The following is a 26,819-nucleotide window of genomic DNA, read 5'->3' as shown; positions in this document are numbered from 1 at the left end:
TGTGTGTGTGTCTCTCCAGCCTGCTACACAAGACATTGATGGGGAGGGGCAGGCCTGTGGTCCCAGTCTGCAGGAATTCACTCAATGGCCTTTATCCCCAGGAGTCATAAGGCAAAGGACAGAGAAACATGACCTAATTCTAAAACAATGTTCTCAAACTTTAGCGAGCTTCAGAATCATCTGGAGGTCTTGTTAAAACTCAGATCTCTGCCTCCTCCCCTCCCCACTTCCCATCCCCAGAGTACCTCATCCAGGAGGTCTAGGGAGGGGCTGAGAATTTGTATTCCTAGCAAGTTCCCTGGTGACACTGAGGCTGTTCGTCCAAGCACTGCATCTAAAAATCACTGCTACAAAGGAAACCATCACTGGCCAACTTGCCAAGCATAAGCCATCAGGACCCAGGACTGGCGGGAGGAGGTTATGATCTGGTGTCCTTACAGACGTTTCACAACACCACGAAGGCCATGAGATCTGGCTGCAGAGGACTCCCTTCTTTCTCTGTCATCCCAAGGTTCTTTCCATCTTCTGGGCCTCGGTACCCTCTTCTCCATTCCACCCAGCCTGCCTGCAAAGACCAGGGTCTGGGCAGTGCCACACTCCTGGGCAGTCCACCCAAGGAGTATGGTCCCTGCATCATAAGGACCACCCTGCTGCCCTGGGACAGTTGGGATGAAAGAGGGAAACAGCTGCCAGTCCCTTAAAGGATGAAACATGAACTTAAGAGAGAGAAACGGGAGTAGGCAGAGATGGGGAAGGGAAGCTTGGATTCTTGTCCTTCTCTGCGGGAGGTACAGATGCAAGAGTGAGAGTAACAGCAAATCTCTATCCCTGCCATGACCATCTACACCATGCTCCTAAGAGCTACCAAACTGTAGCTCTAACTGTGTATGAGGCCGTGGCATCGGAAGCAGACAGACCTGAGCTTCCATCCTGGGGCTTGCCTGACATCCTGTCATTTAATTCCCACAGCCTCCTAATTTGAGTTCCATCATGCCCAATTCAGCCGATGAGAAGCCCCTGCTCACAGAGGCCGTCCCATGCCCCAGGTCACACACCTTCGGGATCCACACCCAAAGTGCCTGCCTTGCTGCTTAGCTTCCCAGCCACCTCTCTGGGTCAGGATGGAGGTCAGGGGTGGTCTGTGGGGGACCCTGGAGGGCTGGCCGCCAATGTGCCCCCCATGGGAGGGGATGGCAGGTGGGACCAAGGGACAAGACAATGATCTCTGGAGCCCCTTTTCACTCCACCTCTATAATCAAAACGGCAGAGGGAAACCCATTGTATTTGAAGAAGAAATAAAGAAACAAGACAAGCACTAGCTTGTCTCTGTGATCCATCAAAGTTTCTCCCATGTGGGTGCAGAAAAATGGGTTTCTGTGGTCGGAAATGTAACAAGGTAATTATTTTTACACCAGTCCTTTTGCATAGTTTTTCACAGTCAGCAATTTTATAAGGCATAATTATCTATTTTCACCTGCTTCATAAATTCCTCCTTTCCATTTCTTCCCCCCGTAAATAGAAATTACTTAAAACTGAAGACACGCATTTCAGTGCTTGGTTTCACATTGTCATGCACTTCCTCATACGTTCCTGGCTGCCACCTCTCTCCTGATGTCCCGCCCGTCACACTTCCAGGACCGTCAGACCCTCCTGTGAAAGAAGCTAACCCTGAGGAGTCACTGAGCCCCTGCTCCCTGAGAGCTGAGAGCCCATCTCCTCAGTGGCCGCTCCTGCCCAGCTTCTCAGCGTATCTCAGTCCTGGAGGAGAGGGCTCAGGGCATCTGGAGTTCTCTGATGCTCTATCCGCACCTCCCCCCTCCTACGGCCCGTCTGCTCCCAGTGGCTGTCACCTTCTGGCTGGTTTTCATCAGAATCTCCAGACTAAGGTGAATAGTGACTGTGATCTGAGCCACATGATGGATTCTGCTGTGACACATGGGGCTGGCGTCAAACCTGTACTCCCCCTAAGGACGTCACTTTTATTTTTAGATCGCCTATCATGCTGGAAGCTTCCATATCTGCTGCAATCTTCACACTTTCCAGGGATATAACCAAAGCAAGTTCTAACACTGATTGAGAGTTTACTATGAACCAGGCACTGCGCCAAAGACTCCATAATATGATTTTGCTTAATCCTCGTAACAACCCAGAAAGGCATACATTATTATGAGGTCATGAGAAGAAAATGACAGAATGTAAAAATGTTAAGACATTAGCTCAAGGTCACAGAGATGGTAAGAGACAGAGTCAGGATTCAAACTTTTGTCTGTGAAGTGCCAAGCCTACCTTCCCAGTGCTACGTGCAAATCGATGATTCAATACGCTTTCCTAGGACCCACTCAAGGTTGGGGCGGTTTGGGGTGCCAGGACTCCCCAGGGGGCCTCAGGGCCTCTGCGCAGTGGCCCAGGGAGACAGCAGGAGGAGGAAAGCTGAAACTTCCTCAGCTGAAGCTCAGAAAACCTGAAGTTCAGGGTCTCAGCTCCCCAGCCTACAACCTCTGCAACCCCTCTGGTGGGTGGGGCTGCACCTTCCCCTTGATGTCTCCCCCTGCCCCCTGCTATAGGTGGCCCTTTGGTAACTCCTCATTAAAGCTGGTACCCACTGTCCACTCTGTGTAGCCTGGCTTCTTTCAGAGGCTTTTGCTAGCAGGGAGGGGTGAGGTCACCTGTGACCTGCCTCCAGCCATCCCCCAAGCTCCCACCTCATGCCATCCATGGCTTAGGTTGTCCCTCTGTCTCTGAGGGCAGCCCTGACATGCTGCAGTGTGCACCCTAAACCCTGACATCAGCCTTCCCGGTCCTCCCTTCCCTCCCTCCAGAGCCTTTCAGGGACAAGGCCTCCTCCTGAACGTGAGCACATGGGGCTATGGCTGTACCAGGAGGCAGTCGGCCAGATACTGATGCAACAGATCCAGAATGCCAGGCCTGGCAGAGGTGCAAGGAGGATGAGGAAGAAGGAAGAAGGGAACTGAGTCCCCAAGACCAGCAGAAATACATCATCACAGACTCATTCGCCGAGCTCCCTAAGGCCCCTCGTCTCACTTCACTTGAAGCCCACACCAGCCCTTTTGACACCTTAGCCTTGGGGTGCGCTCAAATCCCTGCTGAATCTATGAATATTGTCAAGGACAAGGCTGGACACACAGGGATGCCAGAGCCTCTCAGAGGTCAAGGAGATGACAGGCTCTCCCAGGAGATTAAAAAGAAAATGAAGAAATGTCCACACAGGGCTACAAAAGTTGCCATGCATTCTAAATGTTTAGATTAATTTAGGATAAATTAACACTTTGAACACAATAAAAAAAATACAATGAATATATATGTGCTCATTTCATGAGATAAACATGATTCATTAAAAACATTAATTTTTAGCACACTATAGATATTTTTAGCCTTGTAAAAGAGCACATTTTAAATCGTAAGATTCTTTGTAACCTTTTCAATATTGTCAGTGAATGACTCTTGATACAACCTCATTTAAAGACGGTGGCAACAGGCCACACCTGAAGCCTAGGCTCTTGGAAGCTTCTGACACTGTGTCCCCTTTCCCTGACACCCACGGGACCTAAACACTGTAGATGCCCGCTGTCCTGTACATTTTAGAACAGACTTCCCTTTTGCCTGGGTCCTCCCAGCACCCTACCGGGCTATCACCGTCTCCTGCTTGGATGGACAGAGGGATGCACTTGCAAAGTGAGCAAGCACCTGGGCCCTTTCTGCCCCCCACCACCCTCTGTCAGATGGCTGGGCCCATGCTGGTCGCCTTGCCCCACCTGCAGAACCAGCTGGGCCCCCAGGCCATGGTGCAGGGCTGTGCCTGACCTCCACAGCTCCAGATATGCTCCTTGTGTCTGAAAAATTATTTACTGTGGTGATGTGTGATGCCTTTTTAAGATAACAGATGGCATCTCCAATTAGAATGCTTTAAAAGGAAAGCCTAATGAGATTATAAAAGCCAACAAATTGACTTTTTCATACAGTACTTCCCTGGAACACAATAAATCAAATATATAATGAGGCTCAATACAATAATAGGTTTATTTACACTTGTTTTGCCTAGCATTGTGCTGCCGCCCAGCCTGGCCTCTGTGTCCTCTCACCCAGTGCTGGCCCCTGCTGGTCAGGGCAGGGAGCCAGACGATGCGTCCCTGAGCAGCTCTTGGCCTGACCTTCACAGGCAAGTGTGGCTCTGATTTGGTGATTTCTGGTCTGACCCTAGTGCTCTCCTTCTGGGGTAAAAGAACACAGGGCTGTGTACAGGGTGTGGTGACACCCCCGGGCATGTCCAGCATTCACCCCCACTCTGGGTAAGATGTGGAGATTTTGGTGGGACATAGTGGGTGGGAAGGTGTGCCTAACTCAGAGTTGGCTGGACCAGGACAGGAGAGAAAAGCCTGGGAGGTCTGATTTTAATGAGCTGGACTCAGAATATGGGTAAGCAGAGCAGAGTGAGGGTCTGCAATGTGCAGAGTGAAGGCTCTGGGATGCTCCTGTTTATACCAGGAAGCAGTCCTGTTGGTTCAAGCACATCAGGTCAGGTGATAGAAGGTAGATGGGAGATGTCAGGTGAGAGGTAGATGGGAGAGGTGTTATATAGCAAGGAGCTCCACATCAGTATTCTGAGCCTCTGGCTATTGGTCTACCTTCTCTCTAGGTGACCTTGTCCAGGGGCTGGATGGGTTTACAGGGTGTGTCTGCTGAACTTCCCTAGGTGGGAAGCTGGGGACCCAGACTTTTATTTGCATGAATTTATCTGCAGAAGGAGCCTGGGCAATCAGAGAGGATCCATGAGCAGAGTGGAGGGGAATATTTCCAGAAGGGAAGCTGTGAGGGCTGGGCTTTGGCAATCATGGAGACTGGTCCTTGGTCTGGACATCCAGGCAGCAGAGATTCAGCATCCTTAAGTGGCTTCTAAAGAAGTACATTAAGCAATGCTTCTCAAGCCTACAGAGACACACAGGGGAACCTCAGAAATCAGTAGATGGGATAACACAACAGAAAGACAGGGACTCTAGTCAGCAGAAATGGAATCATTTTTGTTCATACCAGCCCAGGGAGGTCTGGGGAAAAAATCAGTTTATAAGAGGATGAGCTTTTCCTCAGTTCAAATCTATAAGCATTGATTGACCTTAGGACCTTGATCTAGAAGACACTTTCATTCTTCTTTTTTATCCAGCAAAGGTTATGTATACTTCAAGGCCAGAATTAAGAAATTATTCTACTTGGAGCTCAGTCATTTTTTTTCTGTTCATCAAACTGCAAATATGCATGAAATGCTCTGTCTGTGCCTTTCTATGTCGGGGGTGGGCAGAAGGAGTTTGGTCAGAGGAGGTGAACGGCAGGTCCTTGCTCAGAGGGATCCAGGCAACAGCATCCAACTCGGAAGAAAGTTCTAGCATAATTAGAGGTTAACCTGGAGCACTGACTTCTGAATGCAATAGGAATACTGAGAAGAAAAAGCATCCCTATTTCAGGGCTGCTACACTTAGGAGAGGAGGAGTAAGTTCTTGAAAGTGCTGTGCAGGGAGAGTAGTGCTTCCTGACCCCCATGATTATGGATCATAAGGGAGAAGACTGTGAGGAAATTCTCCCCTCCTCCATCCCTCCCCAGGGAGTGGAGTTGCCGCCTCCACTTCTGGCAGGATGACTGCCCTTCCGTCTACAGCAGAGAGTGGGAGAGTGGTGGAGCTGACGCTCTGGAACCAGCCCCTAGAATTTCTGCCTCAGACATGCACACTGGCCAGGACTCTGGTCTTGTCATTTGGCAGAGGCATGGATGCACCCCACTAGGCACTGGAAGGGACACAGGGGGATGAATATATGGATCTGGCACACGAGGACCTTCACTGGGTAGCCAAGAAGGCAAGTGCAGAATACTTGGACAATTAGTGAAATCAGGAGAGTTTTGAGGGAGCCTGGTAACAGAGGTACAGGAAGCCCAGTGAAAAGAGAGGATATTCTCATCTGTCAAGACCAAGGGGGCTTCTTGGAGGAGGTGACTGGAAGAGTTACTAGGAATTGTTGCAACATCCTGGTGCATCTTGATTTTGCACTCAAAGAACTCTCCAGTTGACATTTTTTAACCATCTGGTGGGCAGAAGTTGTCTTCCTTGGGTAGGAGGAAGGCCCTCCCATCTGAGAGGAGGGGGCCAAGAAAAAAATCCTGACCCGATACTACTGAGAGAGGGACACTGCTTGCCCAGCAAGGAGCTGTCCGTTTCAGCACCACAGCCGACGTTTCCACTTTGTACTATGCAATTGGAGGATGCTGTCTTTTTTTTTTTTTAATCTCTCTTTTTTTAAATTAATTAATTAATTAATTTATTTATTTGTGGCTGTGTTGGGTCTTCGTTTCTGTGCGAGGGCTTTCTCTAGTTGCGGTGAGCGGGGGCCACTCTTCATCGCGGTGCGCGGGCCTCTCACTATCGCGGCCTCTCTTGTTGCGGAGCACAAGCTCCAGACGTGCAGGCTCAGTAGTTGTGGCTCACGGGCCTAGTTGCTCCACGGCATGTGGGATCTTCCCAGACCAGGGCTCGAACCCGTGTCCCCTGCATTGGCAGGCAGATTCTCAACCACTGCGCCACCAGGGAAGCCCAGGATGCTGTCTTAAGGCTTCCCTGCCCCAGGCCCACCACTTGCACTATCAGACAACCAAACTCCCCAGGCCAGAGCCCCTGCTAGATACTTACTAGTGCATGCCACTTCTGGGGGGTCAAAATCCGCTCGGTAATAGCCAGTCCGGCAGGTGCAGATGGGAGATGCCTCTGAAGGGGATCGGCTGTTGGAGGGACAGTGGGAGCAGCCTTCAGCTTCCTGGCTGGCCTTGAACATCCCGGCAGGGCAGGCTGTAACACAAAGAGACCATCTTAGAATTAATGGAGGAGTGGCACCTAGAGGCCCTTCCCTGGAACTGGAAAATGAAACATTCTGTCCCCTTAAAAAGGACATTGAGATACCCCCTCGTACAAAGTGAGCATTTCGGATTGAGGCAACCCCTCCTTAACACTTCCAAGTCATCAAACATCCTTAGTGAAATATACCTTCCTGGTACCAATGGCCTCTCTCACTTGAACAATATGAATAATGATTCTTCCCTTTCAGGTGTGTCGAGAGATTTAATTGAGAAAATGAATTAATGTGTAGCGCAGTGTCTGAGGCATAAGTGCTCTATAAACGGTTATTCCTTCCCTCTTCCACCTGTTAACAGTCAGGGCCTTACCCTGATTCACTCAGTGAAGAAATTTCACCTGGGCCTTGGATGGAAAGAGGTCCTGGTTGACAATGAACTGGACCCATGGTTCTTAAATCCCATGTTGCAACACACATGAGGGAAACTGTGAGCTGTGTTAACACTTATTATGAATGGTGGTAAAGGGCTGAAATTCATGAGTGATTCGTTAAGAAGAAATTAAAGTGATTTCAAGGTTACTGGCTTAACAACATCATTCTCCCTTAATTGCATTTTGAAATGCTTTGTGTGTGGGGGGGGGGGGCGGGCAAAGCAGGATGCCTTTGTAGGCAGTGCACCAGGGAATGTGTCATGCACTTGGTGTCATCTATCATGTACATGTCAGTGGGGAAGATTGGGAACGCCTGGTATAGCCCGATGCCCACTGGAGCTGTTCTCAGATATGAGGCACTTATTCTCCTTGCTCCATGGGTTAGCCTGTGAAGAGCCATGCCCCAAAATGTCTGGCTCTAGGCCATCCCTCAAGCTTTTACCATGCCTCATCTACAGAGACCTTTGACTCCAGACATCTGGTCTCTGCCTTGCTGATTCCACAGAAGATTGCCCCTGCCTGCCCTGCTTCCCTGAGGCCCTTCCTCACTGTCTCAGCTCCTGATTCTTCTGGCCCCCAAGAAACCTGTTCTGGCTTATCCTCCTTTGAGACCAGGTAAAACTAATTTCATGGTCAACTCATTTGGCTTTCCTACATACTTAACCAATTCATTCAACAGACATTTACTGTGACCCTGCTGAGAACCTGATCCAGGGAATTTTGAGAACAGAGCCTGCCCTCAAGGAGTTCTTGATCCAATGAGGTCATACAGTTGCAATACAATGTGATCGTTACCATAGTAGAAGTACCATTATAAAGGTTTCTACTTACACAAAGCTCATCTTCCCAAATACACTGTTCCCTCCTGGAAAGTGCAGAGTATTCTTTAACAGTATCAGTAGCCACCATCTGTTAACATTCTTGTTAAGTGCTTTACATGCATTCCTCTATGGGGTAGCTATTATTAGCTCCATGTGGTTACTAAGGAAATTGGGACACTGAAAGGTTAAAAGAGTTGCCCAGAATCACACAGTGGGAGAAGTAATAGCGATGATATACATATAAACTCTTTGAATAATATCCACAGATTTTCTACCAAGACAAGAAAGAACGGTTTCCTATGCTGGATAAGTTTTCTCACTCCTTTGCTCACTTGAAGTGAGGTATAGGGTTTCGGTCACTCTGGAAGTGCCCCGGGGCAGAAGCTCATCTTGAACGGGAGGGAATTTCTGAAATGGAATGTCCTGGAATGGCATAACCCAAGGGTGTTCAACGCAGTCCATGCCCTTAGGATTGTTAACACCTGTTACTTACAAAAGGGGTCTGGGGTCAGATATTTTGAATCTGTGGGTTTAAAAAGTTCATCTCATCTTTTATTACAGAATTTTTCAGAACTTCCCAAAATAGGATACAGAATGCTGTGTTTTCTCACCGAGAAGCCCTGTATTGTAGAGCACCTCCTGGGATTCAATTTCCAGGGAACGTACTGGGGTAAATGTTGTCTAGGTGCTACAATAAGGTTCTTAAGGATTTCTTTTGTAACCCATGTAAAAATGGGCCACTTGCTACCCATCTCAGTACACTCAAATAAACTCCGTAGAAAGAAAAAAAAAATTCAATCTCTACAAAAGGCTCAACAAATAAAACACCAAAAGGAAAACTGAATGGTACACCTAGTATCCTAGAATTTGGCTTGCTGATCTATCTTTCCAAGCCCACTCAGTAAAGTCTCTCCCCTTATTTCTTTCCTCCTCTCTCCCTTTCTTCTTTCCATATCTCTTCCTTATCACCCGTGAGAAGGACTTGGCCATTTCTATTGTAAATCTCCCAGCGTTTCTGCACCCCATTCAGTTCTGGAGCTGGAGAACACAGAGGAATCCCAGGCCTGTGCTGCCCAAACACAGCGGAAGCTCTTTCTCTGGAAAGTGGCGGAGGGGAATGGGGAGACTCATGCATTCACTGGAGCCCTGCCACATGTAATTTTCTTAATGTATCAATCCAAGAGACACAGGTGTTTTCACTTTCTTTCCACCATTTAAAAGCCTCCTTGCTTTACATTTAATACGTTAACAGCATAAACAACCATCCTGATGTCCACAAGTAGCAGAGGGATTTAGAAAGTGTCTTCCTCTGAGATTTCTGATGAAGGAAGGCAGAACTGGGTGTCTCTAGACTCTGACAGTCACAGAGGGAGGAAATGAAGGAGAGGGAGGCCAAGCTGAACTTTAAGAGAGAGAAGCTCAGAGAAGGGTTAGGGTGAAAGGCCCTGGGAGGGGGTATGACTCCATCTTCCCCAGGGCAGTGAGCACTAGGTAGTGATCAAACAGTCCTGGGTCCAATTCCTGGCTCTGCTGGATCCTAGCTGGGTGATCACTGGCAGGTCATGTAATCCTCACTTACTCATCTGTATAAAGTATCCATAAAAAAGAAATTTAACACTTCTCACAACAACTCCCACAGGTCACTAGAATTTATTAAACTCAAATATGAAAATTTACCTATGCACAGTAAGTGTTAAATAGTGTTAATTCCTCTTTACCTCCATTTATCCAGTCCCTCTTGAAAAACAAGTTTTCTTTGCACAAACTTTTAGAATTGAGGGTTAGAATATAAACTTAGAGTCTCAAAGTCGGCAAATAAATCCTGGAACCAAATGGAAGAATGTGTTTCTGCACAGATTATTTGTGTTTTGTATAATGGGAGAATCATTATATCTGTAAAATATTTCTTATCAATAATTACAAAATGGATGAAACTCATTAATATTCACATTTCATAAGTTAATATTTTATTAAATTCTATGTGTAGGTAGGTATTCCCTAATTTATAAAGAAACAGTATGCCTAGGTTCATTTATTGAACATTTGGACTGTAACTTGTTTTTTTTTTTTAACATCTTTATTGGAGTATAATTGCTTTACAATGGTGTGTTAGTTTCTGCTTTATAACAAAGTGAATCAGTTATACATATGCATATATCGCCATATCCCCTCCCTCTTGTGTCTCCCTCCCACCCTCCCTATCCCACCCCTCTAGGTGGTCACAAAGAACCAAGCCGCTCTCCCTGTGCTATGCGGCTGCTTTCCACTAGCTATCCATTTTACATTTGGTAGTGTATATATGTCCATGCCATATATACACATATATACAATGGAATATTACTCAGCCATAAAAAGAAAGGAAATTGAGTTATTTGTAGTGAGGTGGTTGGACCTAGAGTCTGTCATACAGAGTGAAGTAAGTCAGAAAGAGAAAAGCAAATACCGTATGTTAACACATATATATGGAATCTAAGAAAAAAAAAAAAAAAGTCATGAAGAACCTAGGGGCAAGATGGGAATAAAGACACAGACCTACTAGGGAATGGACTTGAGGATGTGGGGAGGGGGAGGGGTAATCTGGGACGAAGTGAGAGAGGGACAAAGTGGACTGTACCTTGTAAGCACACTTGGGCTATATTTTCTCACAGAATTACTGCTTTAAATAATGCTTAAAGTGCCAGGCTAGTCCACAAAGCCTTTTTTAACTCATCTTGTACCAGACGCCACTAATGAGAAATAGAAGCGAATAAGATTGTTATTTTACTACAAATTTACATAGAAAAATAAATAAGAAAATTGTGCTGCTCCTTGAGGAAAAGCAGCTTTAATTAGAGGTGATACGTGGAGCTGCTGGATAGAGTATAACAAAGAATATTTAGACCAAGGGAGGCAAAAGCAATCGCCTCAGCCCAGAGAAGTCACCTGAGTATATAAAGTGGTCGGGAGTAACACAGCGGAGAATGGTGGGGACCCCAGCAGCCTGGGGACCGCACACCTGCCTGCAGCCTCAAAAAATAACAATTAAATACTGTGATCATCTAATCAAGCACATATCCACACTGTCAAGCAATTTCAAAGCGGATAACACAGCTACTCGCTTTAATATCATTTCAAAACTCAGGGGCTGCCTTTGTCTTGATTTAAAATTATGGTCATCATTGTCTCTACAGTCATGAACCTCTCATTCAACTAAATTTTACGGAAGATCTAGGTGAGCTTGGCACTTTGCTAGAGGAATAGAGCAGAGCACAGAGGGTGGGGGGCAGACCTGGGAAGTGCCCGCCTTCCTTGGGGGGGGTGAGGAAGGAGGCAGACGATGGAACGCTGGCTGATTCCCACTCAGCATCATCTGTGTTATGCTTATGTGTGCACAGGCTTGGGGTGGGGGACCCGTCAGGCAGGAAGTACCTGACCTGGAAGATCCATCACCATGAGACAAGGACCAGAAGAAGCATTTTCTGTGGCGACTAGGAGGTGAGATTCAAGAGAGGCAAAGACAAAGCTAGAAGGAAAGAGGTGGAAGAACAGGAGAGGTAGGAAGGGAAATTAGGTCAGAGAGTGCTCAGCTCCATCTCGGCCAGGAGGGTTTCATCACTATTCCAGGAGGTGGGTGGGAAAGAAAGAGCCGCTGTGTATTCCCACAAGACCCTTGTCCATGGAACACCTGTGACTTGGAGGGCTGCACATTTCTGACACCAGCGCAGCCCGGATGGCTTCGTTTCCTTAAGAAAAGGGGGTTGACTTCCCTCCATTGTAGGGGATCACAGTTCAGACAGGTGATAGATGCAGCTTTTAGGTGGCACCCCACATACACACCTCTTTCCTCGCCCCTGACTTTGGCAGAGAGGAAGAGACAAGACGTGAGGTCCCTAAGCATGTGTGCATTTTCCATTCCCCAAGCAAAACATGCAGCACTTCCCTCCCCCTTCGAGCAAGAAGGGACTGGTACACGTGACCTCTAGCTGGTATCCGGAAGATCACCTTGAAACGCCCACCCAACTTCTCAGCGTCTCGGAGATGTAACAAATTACCTAGTGCTTACGGTGCTCTGGAGAACCCCCTCCCCTGCCATCCCTGCACACAGCCCTCCAGTGACACTAAATCCATCACCTACAGTACTATTACTTTATAAAGAAACAGATTAAGTGTCTCATAAACAGTGCAGTGATTGAGATAATGGAAAGCACCTCTCATCCCCATCTGCAACATCAGGTTATGAAGCATTTCCAAGCAGCCAGGAAGAGGAAATTAATAGAAGCAAGAGGGAATAACCACTTTTATGCAATTTCCTCAGGAGATAGTGGACCATCTAATCTTTATTGGAGCCCTTTAACCTGTCACTCAGCACTCGCCAGAGCCTCTTTAGCTCTCACAATTTTTCTTGATATCCAAGGAAGATAAAATGAAAACCTCATAACATTATTTTATAATTTTTGTACGTGGAGGGTGCACACTGCCTCTGTCCCTGCCCCTTCCACAGAAGCCTCGCAAAACAACATTTTTATGCAGCAGGAATGTGGGAGAGCTTAACTATTCCCTGTGCATGGTCGGGGGTGGGGGGTGGGTCACAGCTTCTCTGCAGGAAGGAAATCTCTCCTTGCATTTTAAATGTGATGCTTCCCTCCACCACTGCCTTCTGTCCTTGCTTTTTCTTTTTAATAATCTGATTACTGCTCCTGATCTAATTTTTTTTTCCCCAAATGAGTTTGCAAAGGTTCATGCCAATGAATATTCATCCCCTGCTTAAGAACCGGGTGCCTTTTTCTCAAGGCAGGTGCAGCCCAGCAGCTGGCTTGGGAGGTGTGCCTGCCTCGCTGGGTGACAGTGAGAGGGGCAAGGCTCGGGCTCCTGGTGGGGAAGAAAGAGGTAAACAGCCCTGAGCTCACTGCCTCTCAAGTTCCCCTTGGTCTCCAGGCTCTGCTCCTGCTCCGGAAGACAAGCAAAGAGCCAGCCGCTCTGGGCAGCTGCTGAGATCCCTGGGATGGGCGTGGGGGGCGGGGCAGGGGATGGGGACAGGAGCTTCCTGCAGAGCATGCGCACAGCTCTGCATGGCTCTACTCACAGGTCTTGTGGCCTCTCATTGAGCCCCGTATAGTATTTAGAGTCACACCTGCAGCTCAATGCCTCCCTCATCTTCACATTATGGGGGCTGACCCCAGGGGTTCTTGACTCTGGAACTCCAGGTGTGAAACTCCAGGGAAGGAGGTGTGCTGGGGTTCCTTGTCTATGCTCATAAACAGTCTTTGCGTTTCCCAGAAATGGGTCTCCCTGAACAACCCCAGGCCATCCCAGTGGGACCCAGGATCTTGTGAAACCCCCATTTCCCCTTATAGTCAGGGCAATGTGTTGAGAAAACCACTAGCACAGAAGTAGTTCCCAGGCACCCAGCCAGCCAGCCAGCCAGCCCTTCAACTACTGCACTAGATTGAAAGTTCTCTGAAGGCTGATGCTGGGTGTTGCCATCTTTGTATTTTCCTCTCCCTGGTACTGAGCACAGGCCTCACACGTAGGCACATGCATTCTGTGGCTGGTTGAACTGTAAGTTCACTGAAGGCCTGCTGTGATAAGACCCAAAGATAAAAGCTGTGATTAAAAAAATAATAACAACAACAATAATGACAAGATCTTAATATTACAGGGTAAGAGGTGACTGGCACTCTCCTACAAAGTGTGGATTCTTAAAACTTTTCTCCATTAAGACCTTCAAAATGTCCAGAGTTTTGATCCAACAATTCTACTTGTAAAGGAAAAGCAAGGAGATGAGGAAAAAGATTTATGTTAATGGGTGCTTACACCACTGTTATTTATAATGTGGAAGAAAGAAAGGAAGGAAGGAAAAAAAAGAACTTAAAAGTCAAATAATAGGGTATTCACTAAATAAATTATGGAACATCTGTATAGTGTGATACTACAGAGTCATTAAAATTATGTCATGGAAAAATATTTTTAAAGTAGTTTTAAACTATAGAGTATGAACGTCATTATACATACACATACAAGCATATACATATATATGCAAACATATATATAAACCATAAGCAGTAAGATAAAAACTGGGAGTGGTAGCAATGATGATGATTTTGTGCTTTTCCATAATTTCCCAATGTTTTGCATTGTATATACAGGACTCGAGTAACCAAAGAAAATCTCAATCACTACATTTTTAAATTTGGCGGAGGACACAAAAGTATGGACGGCAACCTCCAACCCCAAGGAGCTGAGATGAGCAGGGCAGGTCAGAGTGGGCTGCTTACCGAGGAAAGCTCTACACCAGAGGCGGAGATGCCCTGTGCCAGAGGTCTTTGGAGGAAGGGGAGAGTAAAGGCGAGCTGGGAAAGCTGCCTGGGGATGGTGGCACATGCACAGGCCTTGAAGGACAGGTAAAAGTTGATGCAGAAATGGGAGGGTGAGGCAAAGGGAAAAGAGTGCCCCAAGCATCAGAGAGAACAGGACCCACACTTGCCTGGAGTGCCCGGGAAAACTGTAGGGAGAGGGAACCTGGCAGCAGAGACTGCCAGGCACACACAGCATTCAAGGGGCAACAGCAGGAGGTGAGCTGCGGCGCTCATGTCTATGTCAACCTGCCCACATGAGGCCAAATGGGTCTCCAGTCCCTGTCTCCATGGGCCCACCTCCAGCTGTAATGGCCTGCGCAGAGGGAACACTTAGCTGTGTCATACACTCGTATCACTCTTGGTGACGCTTGCTGAAACTGATGAATGCTGCAGGCACCTTGACACAGACGAGACTGTAACTTCCAGCGCTATTAAGCTTCTCCGGCAGCAGCAGCAGCAAGCCTAGCATGCATCAATCAGCATGGAAGTTGTTAAAGACGTGGGGTCAGGGTCAGGGGCACTTAGCCTTGGTGAAATGGGGAGATCACTGGTCAGGACTGAAACACGACCAACAGAAGGGCAGTGTCCCAAGGGGGAGGGGCAGGCACTTAAGTCCTTGTCTCTGATGGCGCCTGTCCCTAGGGAACAGGCGGGCACAGCACAGTCAAGGCCAGGTTCAGGGAGGGAGGCTGGGCTGGGCATCAGAGCCTCTCAGCAGGGAATTCAGGGCTGCATCCTGCAATCCTGGCCCAAGGTCAGAGTGGTTGGGTAGTGGGATAGCATAAAGCAGACCCAGGGGTTTTCTGTGACCTACGCCAGAGATTCTCAAACTGTGGTATCCAGACTGACAGCAGAAGCAGCGTCACCTGGGAACTTGTAGAAACTCAGAATCTGAGACCCCACTCCAAACCTACTGAACCAGAAACTCTGGGGTGAGGCCCAGAAATCGGAGTGTTCGCAAGCCCTCCAGGAGATTCTGATGCAGCTCCAGTTTGAGAACCACTGCTCTAGACCTCCAGGTAGAGAGGAAACATCCTGGCCTTGGTGTCCGTGAAAACTGCCACTTACTGGTTATGTGATCTTATGCAAGTTACTTAACCCTCAACCTCAGCCCCCTCCTCTGTAAAAAGGGGTACTAGGGTAACTTCCTTCTTGTAGCTTTGTGAAGATCAGTGCAAACTTTCTGGAATGTAGCATCTCCTCAGTAAATAGCATCTGGGTGTTTTCCGCAAGGAGCCAGGCTGAATGTTTTCATCAATCATTCATTTTAAAGTATTTAAATTCGCCACTTAATATAAACTTGGGACTGTGCTCGGCACTGGGATCCACCAATGGATGAAACACGCAAAGAGCTCTCCCCCATGGAGCTGACATCCTAGTGGAGGAAGACAGATCTAAACTGGAAATTCCAACAGAGGTAATCAGTGTAGGAGGCCGGATCAGGGACCTAACTGAGTCTGGGAGGGTCTTGGGCAAGTGAGGTCTAAGTCAAGTCATACAGAATGAATAGGAGCCATATAGGTTGGCAGAGGTAAGGTGGGTTAGTGAGGGGAAACAGAGAACCCTCCACGTGGAGGCACGTGCAAAGGCCCTGGAGAAAAAGTACGACTCAGTCAATAAACTGAGAGCAGTGTCTCCATGATCGATCAACGTGTAGTGTGAGGGCCATGGGCTCAGGCAGACAGTTGTTCGTGGGGTGGGCAGGGGTCAGTTGGCGAGGAGGAGGCTGAGTCTGGAGAGGTAACCTGAGCTCATGGCAGCCTCTGGACTTTATCCTTAGGTCATGAAAGCCACTGATGGGTTTAACATGGGGAAAAAACATGCATCAGATTTTTGTGTCTGAAAGATCACACTGGCTGCTGGGGAGAGAAGGGATCAGAGGAGTGGGGACGGTTAGGGGAGACACAGGAGTCCAGAAAGAGTGCTAAGCACCAGGGTAGTGGGAACAGTCAAGAGTCATTTAGAAGAAGAGGATCTGGTGATTGCTGCGGATCACTCATTCATTCAGCAGAGCCCCTGCTGGGTGCCAGGCACTTGTCTGGCTTGTACCCCAATTTCCTACCAATGTTAGAAAGCCCGCGCTCCACACTTCATCCACTTGGGCCAGGCATTTTCCTCTTCCTGGAGTTCTCTTTTAAAAATCCTATACCCTGGCAGTGGGTTCACTGTCCCTATGACTTTGAGGGGGTTGAGAGTGACATTAGGAGAGGGGAGAGTGGAGAAGGTGGGGAGCGGCTCCCCTGGGAACTGGCTGGGTCTGCTCCCCAAGTCTGTCCCCTCCCTGCCAGCCTGCAAACGGGGCTGGAGGAGCCCACCCACCGAGGAGGGTCCTTCAGACTCAGGAACCCTTCGGGACTTTGGTAGCGGAGGGGCCTCTAGCTGAAACCCACCCCCGACATCTACTTGATGTCACTGGACCCTGAAGGTGCAGTGCTACCAGGGCGCCTTCCCAGCGGGCCACCTGGACAAACAGTGGCAGCTGGGGGCCCCATGGAGCTGCTTCCTAAGCTTTAGCCCAGCAGAGCCCTTTCCCTTTTATACACTTGTCTCATTTGGGGAGCACTTCCTCTGTGCCCTGAGTTCGATGTAAGAGAGTCACTTTCTTTACCTTGGGAAAGAAGAAGGCTATTGTTGAGGAGTGAGGGCAGACGTGCAGGGAATCAGAAGTGGAAGGGGACCTGGAGGAGCCCTCAATCCAGAGGTAGCAGATGGCCAGTGAGGGTGGAATTCTTTAGATGTGGGGCTCCAGGGGCAGAGGAAAGCCTCCTGGAGAAGAGCTGATGTCACAGCCAGGTGCTGAAGGAGGTGGGTGAGCCCATGCTGGGGGGACAGGGCGGGAGGGGGTCTGTCCTTGAGAAGAGAGTAGAAGCACCCTGCCAGCAGCAGGACAGACTCCTTTAAGGGAACATGGTCTTCCCAGTTCCCTCTCCACCACCAGAGAGATGCTTCCCGGGGACCCTGGGACTCAACAAAGAGGAAGTGAGGGTCAGGTCACTTCGGCTACTCCAAAGGGCCCCAAGGTTCTCTATCTTGATCCGACCCATTGGGCCACAGGGCTGCCAGGCCTAGACCCCCACTGCTATGCCAGGGGAAGGGGAGGGCAGGGAATCCCCACATGCCCCCTCCCCAGGCTCTATCTCCACCCACGTCAGAGCCTGGCTGCCAGCGTTCTAAAAGCACCGTCAATCTGGTAGCTCTGGGCAGCAGGCAAGGGGACATATGCTGGCAGTCAGGCTGCTTCCCACATTTTCGAACTGAAGTGCTTATTTTACCCTTTGAGAAAAGCCTTATTTTTAAGTATTCCCCTGACGCAGACCTTGATGGATTCCCTTTAAAAAATAATTTATAGCAAGTCTTTAAGATAAACGAAGGTGACTTCTTACTGCATTTCCCAAGGCTGGGCAATGATGAGAAGCCACCCAGGGCTCCTCGCTCTTTCCTGTGGCCGGGGCAGGGCCGGCCTCCTGCACGCACATAGACAGCCAGGCCTGGTGAGTCATCACACCCAGAAAAAGCACTGCTGTCCCCTGGTCTCTCCGCTTCTCACAGAGCCAGTGTGAAAAAAACAAAAAAAAAACAACCATGTTTGGATGCATCACACAAATCTCATTTCAGCTCCAAAACCTGACAAGGCAAATAGTACTCTTCTCTTAGGGAAGGTTGTTATTGTTTCCCCTTTTTCTAAGCTTCCTCACCCCAGGGCTTTGGCGAGTCCACAAATCACATGCAGTCAGGCTGCAAAAAGACCTTAGAAACACCCTAGAAAAGGGTTAGCCCATATAGCTATGATCACCAACCCCCAACGCCACCCATGACTGACATCGCTAATCAATCATGGCCCTCATTCCCACTCAACCCAGACCAGAGCTCAGAATCTTTAACACAATGTCCCAGGCAGCCACTACCCACAGATCAAAGTTGGCACTTCCCAGATCTATGATGGGGAAACTAACGCCCAGAGAAGGCAATGAATATCTTGGCCAGAGATGCACAGTCAGTGGGGGAACCGGAACAAGCCACAGAGTCCGCTCCACTTGCCTCATCAGGACAAGCCCGCTGAAGCCCTGGGGCGCTCACTGCATCCCCATCCCTACCTACCTCGACTCCTTCTCCTTCTCATCTTCAAGCAAGACTCCTCTCCAGCTGGAATGCCGTGGCACCTAATTATTCTCTCTGTGTGCATCCGGGGAAGAGCTGCATTATGTTTAAGTAAGTGTAGCTAAGAGGTGCCGCATCTCAAGAGAAGGTCAAGTGCTGCATATGTATAATATAAGATTAAGATTTTCCCCTTCTGCGGTGTACTTGATAAAATAATTTCACTGTGACTTTTACAGAAACTCAGGAGTAGAAATGGGCACAGTGGAATTTCCAGTTTCTCCCTAGGTCGCAAAGTCATAAACACCATCAATCTATGACACTATTACACACCATTCAAGTGGGACAAGTGAGCAAAATAAATGATATTTATTTTTTGGTAATGACAGAGCAAAAGCATCGAGGTCAAGATTCTCAAGCTGGATTACCAGAGCTGTCTTGACAGATAAGGGACAGGAATCCTTCCCTCATGCTGCCCTGGCCTGACCTGGTGGCCCAAAGAGTGTGGCATGGGCCTTCCTGCAGAGTGTCAGAGAAAAGGGGCCTGTCCAAGGTCACAGAGGAATCAGTTGGGTCCCTTGCCAGGAGGGTGTGTTGGGCCCTGTCTCAGCTCCTAAACTGCAGTGGCAGTGGGTGTACCACTCAGCAAGTCCCAGTGTCAACTCTTAAAAAAAGGGAAATAGCTGTAATAATCAGTATTGAAATAATAAGGTTATACTCATCCCAAAAGATTCTCCAAGTAGGAGTGAACATGACATTTATCCAAAAGGCTGAAGGATAACAAACTTGGCGGAATATGTTTTGTCTGACCCATGACTTTGCTCAGGAACCTCACCAAACCTGAACAGGGAAACGGGGCTCATGGATTCTGGAATAGAGAGGATGCCATCCTTGGGCGCAGCTGAGCAGGGCCGCCCAAGGCACTGGACCCCGGGAGGCCGTGTGAGTGGCCCAGCAGCTGTTGTAAATCAGAGCAGTTGGGAGAGGGCTCCTGCTGCAGGAAGGGCAGAAAAGGGTTGAAGAGTTGTATTCTCTCCAGTGACCATTTATTCCCAGGTGCTGAGAGGTAATTTCCAAAGTGCTCTGCGTCCTCCCTATTTGCAGTTCCTGGATGTACATTAGCATCACCAGCTGCCTTCAGATTTGTCAGTTAAACATGATTAAGGGGGAAGCTTCCAGCAAAGATCAGAGGTGTGAAGGGTGCACTTAGCACTTAGATCTTGGTGCATACCTAGGGGAGGCCGAGAAAACCATCCCTCTGAAGGCACAGCATGAGGGAGGGCCTAGGGAAGGAGCGGCAGGGGCAGACCTCGGGGAGAGCCAGGAGGAAGGAGTGGGGAGAGCGGGGACAGGCCCTCCTGAGCAGCTTGGGAGAGGACTTCCCCAAACAAAACAAGTCTGGGGCTGAAGGACTCACAGGAGTACTACCCTAACCCTCTACTGCAGAGGAAGGGCCCTGCTTTTCCTTGCCCACCCACTCCCCGCCAGCCTTTGGGTCAGGCCAGCAGAGACCTCTTATTAAATGAGAGACTAGCCTTTCCTGCAGAGCACAGTTGGGGCGTCATGCTGGGCCCTCTCCTCCCACCCTCAGGACCCTTCTAAGGCAAGGTCTGTGGGTCGTCAAGCTGACCTCCACTGGCTAAAATTGGTTACAAAATTGTGTCAATATTATTAATAATAACAATAATGTTATTAATAATAGCAACAATCAGTATTTAAACAGCATTTATCAAGGGCCAGGTACTCGGATGGTCAGCATGACCTCATTTCATACTCATAACAGCCTTAAGAGACATATGCTACAATTATTCCCATTTTGCACATCAGGAAACTGAGGCTCAAACAAGATCAGCAGCTTGTCTGAGGCTCCACAGCCAGTGGTGGAGCCAGGAATTGAACACAGGCTGCCTGACTCATTGGTGGGAATGTTTTAAAATCAAATAACTTTCCTTGCAACCAATAAAAACTAGTGTATATCATGTTAAATGCAAACTATGCCAACATAACTTCATGGGGAAGGAGTACCAGCTTCTGAGTTACAGACTCTACTTCTCCAGAGCCATAGGAAGCAAGTTCTGTCATCTTTCTGAGCCTTGGTTTCCTCATCTGTAAAAATGGAATAACTGTCCCTATCTAATAAGAGTTGTTTTGATCATTGAATGAGATAATGAATATAAAATGTTGGGTGCAGTTCCTGGCATGTATTAACTACTCAATTAAAAGTAGCTGTTAATATTATTCTGTTATAAAATTGTAATGTGTTCGCTATAGGCAGTGTGCTATCACCTTGCTAATGTTTTACATTTTTTATAGTCAACATTTGTCCCACCACATGGAGCATTCTCATCAAGGTTTAATAATGCATGAGCCTCGGCTTGAATTGCTAAGATTTAGGGAGGTAAACAGAAGCATATGTGACTTCTGCGCAGTGACTGTCAAGAGAGAAAGCTAGCTGGAAAGTAGACATGATGGCTGAAACTCAGGCAGCCATCTTGGGCTGTGAAGATATCAGAGCAACAAGTTTGAATATACTTGGGTCTCTAACACCAGGCTATGGAGTGCTCTACCAGCCTGCATATATTTTACATGACAGAAAACAAATCTCTATATTTTAAAAACCAAATTATCTTACATGTTTTCTCTTTCTCATAGACAACTGTCATCCTAACATACCATTTCTTTTCAATGAAACTTTCTAAGAAAGATAGTATCATTCCCATTTCACTGGCAATGACATTAAGGCTCAGAGAGTTAAAACAACTTGCCTGGTATTTCACAACTAATCTGTGGCAGAGGCAGAATTCAAAACCAGATCCGCTTGGCTTCAAAGCTGATACCCTTCCCAGTTATATTTACTAAGGTAACTTATTCATGGGGGTGGCAGCATTCTGTATTTACGGGCATGTGCACTTAGGCTTGAGAATGACATGTTCAAATGCACATGAGTTCGGATGAGAGGCTTGGGAAAGGGACAAGACGTGTTGCTTTCCTGCTCACTGAAGTCATCTTGCCCTACTTTCCCCGCTTCCAAGGGGAGGGAGGAACACCAGCTATGGTCTATGTCATATACTGGCTCTGAGCGCTCTGAGTTCCCCCTGCCTGCCTGGATTCCTGACCACATGTAAAAAGGTGATGTCTGGTTGCTGGACATTCTGCAGAGGCCTGCTGTGAAAGGCAAATTCACCCTCCCTGTGGCTTCCGGTGGGCAGAGGGAAAGGAAGGCAGCGTCAACGGTGAGACTGGCTGATTTTCCAGAGGACACGTGGGCAGCCCAGCAGCAGGTGGGGGGTGAGTATTCACTGGCAGTAACTGCTCCCACCTCCAGTGAGTGCCAGCTTCCTAGAACATAAGACGTTTGCTGTAGACATGACATATGGGCACTTGAATTTTTATTGTTTACTACATCTCAGTCCAAATATGCCAAAAGAGGCTATTACCTTTATGCCAACTTCCCAGATAACTTCAGAATGGAACAGAGGTACAGAAGTAGCCAACCTGCTGTCCACCAGCACCGGGGGCACAGAGCAGTGAGGGCCAAGGAAACCACATGCATTGAAGTCTGGATTTCCTCATCATCAGACTAATAATCATTATAATCCTATGAAACTTCATTACTGAATTCCCCCTTTACCATTTCTACACGTAACACTCATTTGTTAATAACCAAGATAAAGGTCCATAAAACAAGATTGCTCCCATGTAACATGTCTTTCTCCTAGCTCTCAATAAGATTCCAGAATTTCATCAGAGGAATATAAGCGCTTCACCAAGATGTGTCAATTATTTCAAGATGACAGGTATTCGATTCCCAAATTCATCAGTGGGGTCTGAGAATGTATTGGTTCATCAAGCAAAGCACATCTCTGGAAGCACTCTCACCATTTGGGAATCAAATAATAATTGCAATACGAACACTTTGACTTTTTAATGGATTTTTTCAAGCTAAAGGGTTTCGACACATTCTCCACCAACCCACTCTCAGATTCATCTTCTTTGCAGACTTCTGAAATAGTGAAGGCACTAGTTTTATTCCCCCATTTTGCAGAGGAAGAAACTCGGATTTTCAACTCAGAAGCTGAGTGACTTACATAAACAAAGCATATTGGAGGCAAAGGAAAGAAAGTCAACAGCTCTTTCACTTTGGGGCTCCAATCACTTGAGTACACAGCTTAAGAAATACCACTCCTTGGATCCAGGCACTAGGCCGGCTGCTGGAGACACAGAGCAGAGTAAGCTAGGGTCCCCATTCTCAAGGAACACAAGCCTAATGAAAGAACAAAATACTAACAGTAATTATAATATAGCATGATTAATGGGAAAAGAGAAGCATGTATAGGAGTGGGGAAAAAAGAGGCAATCCCCTCTCTGTATTAGTTGGGAGAGAGGAGAGGTTTCTTGGAGATGACAGCTGATCTGGGTTTTGAAGCATGAATAGGAGTTTACTAAGTAGATAAAATGAAGGAAGGCATTCAGGCAAAGAAAATGGCATGTGCAAAGGCATAGTGATTGGGAAAGAATCAAGGATGTTTAGTAGTTTGCTAGTGTCCTTGCTGTAAGCCCATCATCAACCTAATGAACGAGAAGACTTTGTCTTCATGGGGAGAGATATCAGCTGTTTCAAATAGGCTGGAATTAGTCTCGAATGGAGGCAGAATGTTGCACTGAGTCTTGAAATAAGTAGGAATCATGGATGTTTCAGGAACACACACTTGTTTCCCCCATTGCTGAGTCTCTCTTGATGAGTGCCTGCCTAACTCTCCCACCTGCTTCCGACCTCCCAGAGCTAATTAAAGAAACTCTTGGACCTGGCTGATTCCGAATAGCAGGATATGGGTGTCTCAGCCCTGGAAGGGGCTGCCCAGACTTCCTAACCCTGAGATAAGCACATTTATAATGCCCTGAAACCACTTGTCTGCATTCTCTGGGACCTCTTTTGTCCAGAGCAGGATAACAGAAGTACAAAAGGGTCCTTCTGAAGGAGAGTTAGTTGGTGCAATGGACTGAATGTTTGTCCCTCACCTACTCCATCAAATTCATATGTGGAAGTCCTAACCGCCAATATGATAGGTATTTGGAGGTGGTGCCTTTCAGAGGTAATGGGGGTTAGACTACATCATGAGAGTGGGGCCCCAATGATGGGATTCATGCCCTTATTTAAAAAAAAGAGAGACATGAGACCCACCTCCCACCCCACCCCCGCAAGCAACAAAGAAAGGGCATGTGAGGATTTAATGGGAAAACGGCCTACAAGCCAGGAAGTGGGCCCTCACCAGACACCAAATCTGCTGGCACCTTGATCTTGGACTTCCCAGCCTCCAGAACTGTGAGAAATACATGTGTGTTGTTTAAACCCCTCAATCTGTGGTATTCTGTTAGAGCAGTTCCCGCTCAGACGGTAGGACGTGTCTTCCTTTTCTCCCAGGCCCTGGCCTTCCCTCCAGGCGCCGGCTGATTCCTGTCTCCTATGGAGGCCTCCTCTCTGCTCCAAATCAGGCTGTACTTCCGTCCTTCTCAGGCAGCGCCCCGTGTGGATTTATGATTTAATTTGTGTGTATGGCACTAAGAAATGATTTCTGGGCTGGTCACTTAAGAAATGATTAAAGACCATCATTTCAAACCCAGAGCACTCCCTGGGGGAAGGGAAGCGGCATGAGTCAGAGGAGGTGTCGGTAAAGCGCGGAGATGGACGCGTGACGGGGAAGCCAGTTGCCTGGGGGAGATGGAGGCAGGAAGGCAGGGCCTGGATGCCTTGTTTCTGCTGCTGGGAGGGATGTGCTGGGGACCTCTGACCCACGCTCTCAGGACAGGGCGAGCTCTGTCCCCCATCAGACATCCGTGATGCTATCTTTGTCCAGACCAGCAGGTGCCTTCTGAGGCAGTCGTGGGCAAAACCAGGCCCAGGCTCCCTTCCTCGGCATCTTTACAACCTTCGAGCAGTAAACCTGGGCCTGAAGGTGGCTGAGAGTGAAGGCAGAAAACAATTCATAAAGGCCTCCGTCCTCCAGAAGCTTTCTGTGCGCTGACACGGACCAGAAACCTGCATGCAGGAGCTCTAAATCACCCTGCTATCTCTTCCCTGAAAACAGCCAAATGTTACACTGTACCAATTTATGAGATGTGGCTGTAAAGTTCTGAGACCAGGTAATAAGCCTGGGAAGATGCACTCAGCTCCCCTCGAGGAATTCCTCAAAGTCAGGGCTGTTCTCAGCACCTCCTGTGTTAATCAACCCACTCAGCCACCAGAAAACTCAGCTGAGCCCTGGTCCCGACTGCTCATGGCTGCACATTCAACATGTGGCCCAGGATGTCACAGGAGGTGGTAACGGGTGAGCAAAATTCACCCTGAGTGTTGACTCCAAACGCCAGGGTTCCAGAACCAGTTCCTAAACCTTTGCTGCCTGTGAGGTCTTGGGCAAGACCCATTGTCGCCTCTCTGGGCCGTAGTGGGCTCATCTGTGAAATGGGAATGGGGGGAGTAAAAACAGCTCTGCACCTTTGCTGTTGACTGGTGGACACACACAAGGCTTGATTTTCATGTGAATTACAGCTCCCGCGGTTGCTAACCTGAGCCTCTGAGACATCCGTCACGGTAAATGACACTTTGATTGTTGTAAACTCCTTGTATTCTGAATAGCAAAAATAGCTGCAAGAGCACGTTCTCATTTATATCTTACAACGTCTCTCAGCAGAAGGGACGGAGACAGAGAGGTCCCTGGGAAGGAAGGGGCTGAACCTCAGTTCGGCTGTGCCGCTGATGGGTGTGAGCCCCCTCTCTGGACCACACTGACCCCTTTGGTGAAATGAACGGTTAAACTGAATTCAATGACCCGCCTATCCCTTTAACACACGCTTGTTCTCACGGTCATCCATCCGTCCTCCAGCCATTCAGTACACACCTTTATTAAGCAGGGCCCCCCCGCATAATACAAAGGCAAGCAAGAAGCAGTCCCAGCCACAAGGAGCTCACGCCCTGATATGGAGGACCTCTCCCACTTCTATGCGGCTAATCCAACCACAAGCACTGTCCTTTCCGGCTGTACCCGTGGGTCAGCTGGGGGCACCCAGAAATTAAAGGCCGTGCTCACCCAGCATGTTGAAGGCAAGGTGAAGACTCAGCTCATCTGGATTCAGGCCTCCTAGAGAGATTTCCCCATTAGTCTGTAGTGCTTCTCCATCAATAATGATACCAACCGTAATGAAGATAAATATTTTGCAATGAACTGTCGCTTTTTCACATGGGAAAAAGCTATTCAAATTAAAAGCACTTTGGTCTCTCTCTCTCTCCTTTATTTCATTTTCTTGGCATATCTCTGAGCTAAAAAGAAAGAAAGAAAGAAAGAAAGAAAGAAAGAAAGAAAGAAAGAAAGAAAGAAAGAAAGAAAGAAAGAAAGAGAAAGAAAGGAAAGGAAAGAAAAAGAAAGAGAGAGAAAAAGAAAAAGAGAGAAAGAAAGAAAGAAAGAAAAGGAAAGAAAGGAAAGGAAAGGAAACGAAAGGAAAGGAAAGAAAGAAAAGAGAGAGAAAAAGAAAAAGAGAGAAAGAAAGAAAGAGAAAGAAAGTGAGAAAGAAAGAGAAAAATCTATCCTGAAAAGGGAGAGGGAGGACCATATCCAGCAAAGATTTTACTCACCTCCTAGATTCACTATTGCACGGTTCTGCTGCCACAAACATGCCCTGTGCGGGTGTTCATTGAACTGCCATCATAACCTGCTCTTCAGAGGTGAGGGGGCCCAGGATGGGACTGGGGACCATGGAGACCAGGGCTACAAGGACTGCTCCAGGCTTCCCAGGAAGCTGGGGACGGAGCCAGGGGGACAGACGTGATGGACACACCTGGCCTTTATTATCATTCTTATTTTTCAATGTGCAGGCTTTAATTAAGTTGACCCACACAGCACTAACTTGCCTACTACACACAGTTAAAAGCTCCAGTTAGAGACACAGGAGAACAGCAGGAGAGAGCCTCACCACCTCCCCCCTGCCGCTCCCCAGGCTCCGGAGAAGATGCTCCTTGTGATGGAGATGAACCCCACCCCACCCCCACTCACTCTCAGCCCCGTTTCTGCTGGGATTGGAGCCTTGCCCTAATGGTCTCATCCTCTCTTCTGTATTTTTGGCCTCTGTCTCTAGGACGCATCCTGTGGGTGGTCCACCACCAGATGTCCCACACCTGTTACTTCCCTAACCTCCCCCCAACTCCCCGCATCCACTTGTCTCCACATCCAGTCATCTGTCCGCGCTATTGTCAAATCTCCTGATTTCTGTCTCTACCTTGGTTCAGGCCCTTGTCT

The 26,819-nt window shown here is 47.9% G+C and overlaps 1 protein-coding gene across 2 annotated transcripts in view; it reads right to left on the bottom strand.

The window, feature by feature from the left end:
* The window catches only part of EPHB1 (EPH receptor B1), a 420,307-nt gene that overhangs the window by 134,032 nt on the left and 259,456 nt on the right, over positions 1–26,819 (bottom strand). For both annotated transcript variants that reach the window (XM_007170364.2, XM_057546032.1), the window contains exon 4: positions 6,690–6,845. In XM_007170364.2, the coding sequence (XP_007170426.2) occupies positions 6,690–6,845 (156 nt within the window). The remainder of the gene's footprint in view (positions 1–6,689; positions 6,846–26,819) is intronic.

This window comes from Balaenoptera acutorostrata, chromosome 4, assembly GCF_949987535.1.
Source record: "Balaenoptera acutorostrata chromosome 4, mBalAcu1.1, whole genome shotgun sequence".
In the NCBI taxonomy this organism is placed as follows: domain Eukaryota; kingdom Metazoa; phylum Chordata; class Mammalia; order Artiodactyla; family Balaenopteridae; genus Balaenoptera; species Balaenoptera acutorostrata.
This window is presented reverse-complemented; position numbering and strand designations above follow the sequence as displayed.